Raw genomic sequence first — 2,895 nt, forward strand, 5'->3', positions numbered from 1 at the left:
GAGTGGGCACAAGAAGGAAGAAGAAAATGCACCTGTGGCTTTGCAGATTGCTTGCAGGTGCGCCTGTCCTAAACGTGGTGCTCCCCAGGCTAATGCACTTTCCCTTAGCATCCTCCCTCATACCTGCACAAACACAATGGGTACGAATCCATACAGACACCCTGCCCTAAACACACATAAAGATTCCCATGCATTCCTGTACTTAAACGCCACACTTGCACATTTGCCTATGTACTGAGACAGTCACAAACCTGAGTCCAGCTGGAATATACCGGTATATGTTCATATGGCCCTGCTCACGGGAGTAACCTTCAGCTTCTACACTTAAGTGCTACAATATCCTTTGTGTGACCACCGCTTTTGCGGAAATCCATGGAGCCAAGACATAACCACATTGCTGTCTGCTCTTTTCACAGTTTCCTTGTTGTGACCCAGGAAAGAAATGGACCCTCACTTCTCAGGTATCGCAAGCAGAGCCTGGTATCAGGCTGGTGCCATTTTCTAGCACATAATGCTTTTGGCAAACCCAGGTGAGGAATCTTGTTCATGGTAGATGGGCTCCTGAAGAGCCCTGGAAAAACCCTTGGACTGAAGAAGAGATATTTTCTGAGAGACACAGGAAATTCTCAGCCCTTTGATGATACCAGTCAATCACCACAGTGGTCATCAAACAGACAATGTAAGTGTGAAGACTTAAGTGCTCGGCTTTTTTTTATGGCATCCAAACACCATCCATCCAGCACATTCCCACCTCTTTTTTCTGCAGGCATCCCCAGCTGCTAGCTGGCATGTTGTGCACCCCCAGGGATTGCAAGTCATTAAAGTCATTTTAGAAGTGGGACGTGACACCTTTGTTGGGCAAAAGAGTCATTTGCCACCATCTTTCCCTTTTAAATGGCATCCATAAAGCCACACAGACAGGAGAGTCTGGTAAGACACAGATTTGGAGCCACCTACCAGAAGTGGTTAGAAAAGTAGAGGGGACATTTAGCTATAGAATACAGGTTTACGAAGTACACGCACCACATTGTATGTGTTCAGCCCTGGTGCATCAAAGCCAGGAGACAAACCCTTGCGATCGAATGGGTAAAAGTTAAAGAGCTGCCCGTTTTGGGTCTCCAGTGAGATGGAGGCAGAGCCCAGGTGCAGAACACATGGGAACTCCTTGTCAAAAACGACTTGGAAAACACGATCCTCCAGGTGGTGGAGCTTGATTGTCCGGTACTTTTCAGGAATCAGCTCTTCCACGTGAGGCCCAAACTGCTGCATGACCAGCACCCCACCAGGTCCAACTTTGATCTCATAGAAAGTCAGGTTGGAATAGGTATAGTAGCCAACATAAGGGCCTGGACTTGGAGCAGGTATCAAGCTTTTCTCTGCCTCTCTGAACGCCGTCTCCATGGCAGGAATAAGATACTCATATGTCTGAGTCACAATATCTCCACCCTGAGGCCTGGGCCCCGCCATCAGCACAATGAAGCTCAGGCGGAGCTCGGGGATAAGAGAGAAGGTAGCTGAATAACCGTCGAGGTCTCCGTCTTTCCTAATGACATCATATCCCAATTGCTCGTTAATCTCCCAGGGTGTGCCGGTCTTGTTAGCAAAGTATTCAGTGGAGCACTTAAACAGAGGGGTCAGCATCGTCTTCACTGTGTCAGGCTCTAGGAGACGACGGTGGTAGGTGCCTAAGAAGACCATTGCCAGCTTGGCAAGGTCGGCAGCTGTGGAGTACATCTGGCCAGAAGGCCTGTACCAGCCGAGGTCATAGAGAGGGGCTGGCTGCAAACCCACGGCCATCTGGGAGCGGATGGGTGGCGTGATGTCGAAGCCAGTGTCCTCCATGCCCAAGCGGTCCAGGATGTTCTCCGAGATCCAGCGCTGGTATTGCCCCTCAGCTGCATGGTCGGCTAGCACGTGTGCCATCAGTGAGAAGGCCAAATTGCTGTAGTGGCATCTGAAAAGGAAGAGGAATATGTCTGGATCAGCCTTACCTCAGTGATACGGCGTGGGCATGACTATGCAAAAACAGTGGCTAGGTCTCTCTTCTCTGGGGAAAAAATCTCATTTTATCAGATGACATGCTAAAGAGAGAGGAGAGATGAAGGAGGGACAGAGAAAAACTGAATGTTGTGCCTTGATTTGTTGTTAAGTCAAGAAAGAGAAATCTCTTACGGGAACATCAGCAGAGCTATTTAACTGCTATGTACAGAAAGAGAGCTGGAGATGGAAAACCAAAAAAAAAAAAAAACTTTATGCAAAAGCCTATATATTTGCATATTCTGACTTAGTGTTTATAATTGTTCACCAAAGAATATCTCCATTCTTTTTAAAAGCTGAGTTGAGAGTTACAGGTGCTTACCTTAAAGGTCTCAAAATCCCAGGTAAAAGCCTCTTTGGAGATTTAACATGGTATAATCACTTAAGCACCTAAGCTACCTTAAGACAGTAAAAGCACTTAAAAAGCGCTTAAAAGTCTACAAAGCAGCAGTGTTGAGTCATTAAAGACACCTGAGTGCTTCAGTCTTCAATATCCATAAAGTGATTCAAGTCTTTATACTTGAATGAAGTTTAATGACATGAAGACATGAATGGGCAACCTTTTTTCGAACACATTTTCAAAATTCACGATGTTTCAACCTTGCTCGTTTTATTTTTTTTTTAATTGTGTGAAGCCACACATCTCACTGAGGCCTATTTAGATCATAAATTTGGTACCACATCAACAATTTCCAACCCAGCTGAATAAAAGCATGATGAGCATATATATTTCTACCCCAAGAATAAATACATTCTGGATCTAAAATTTTATATCTGAAATGGAGCTGAATTTCAACATACCCAGAAAAATATGTTAAAATTTCTGTATCAATGAATGGAAATTTCCTTTACAAAAAT

At 45.0% G+C, this 2,895-nt stretch overlaps 1 protein-coding gene across 1 annotated transcript; it reads right to left on the reverse strand.

The window, feature by feature from the left end:
* Positions 1-987: 987 nt before the first annotated feature.
* Positions 988-1,954, reverse strand: LOC104083404 (putative beta-lactamase-like 1; the record flags this gene model as incomplete). Its single annotated transcript, XM_009586878.1, has 1 exon — positions 988-1,954. A coding segment is annotated over one exon (967 nt), but the record flags the coding sequence as incomplete, so codon positions are not given.
* Positions 1,955-2,895: the final 941 nt, after the last annotated feature.

Source organism: Fulmarus glacialis, unplaced genomic scaffold (genome assembly GCF_000690835.1).
Source record: "Fulmarus glacialis isolate BGI_N327 unplaced genomic scaffold, ASM69083v1 scaffold3221, whole genome shotgun sequence".
Taxonomy (NCBI): Eukaryota; Metazoa; Chordata; class Aves; order Procellariiformes; family Procellariidae; genus Fulmarus; species Fulmarus glacialis.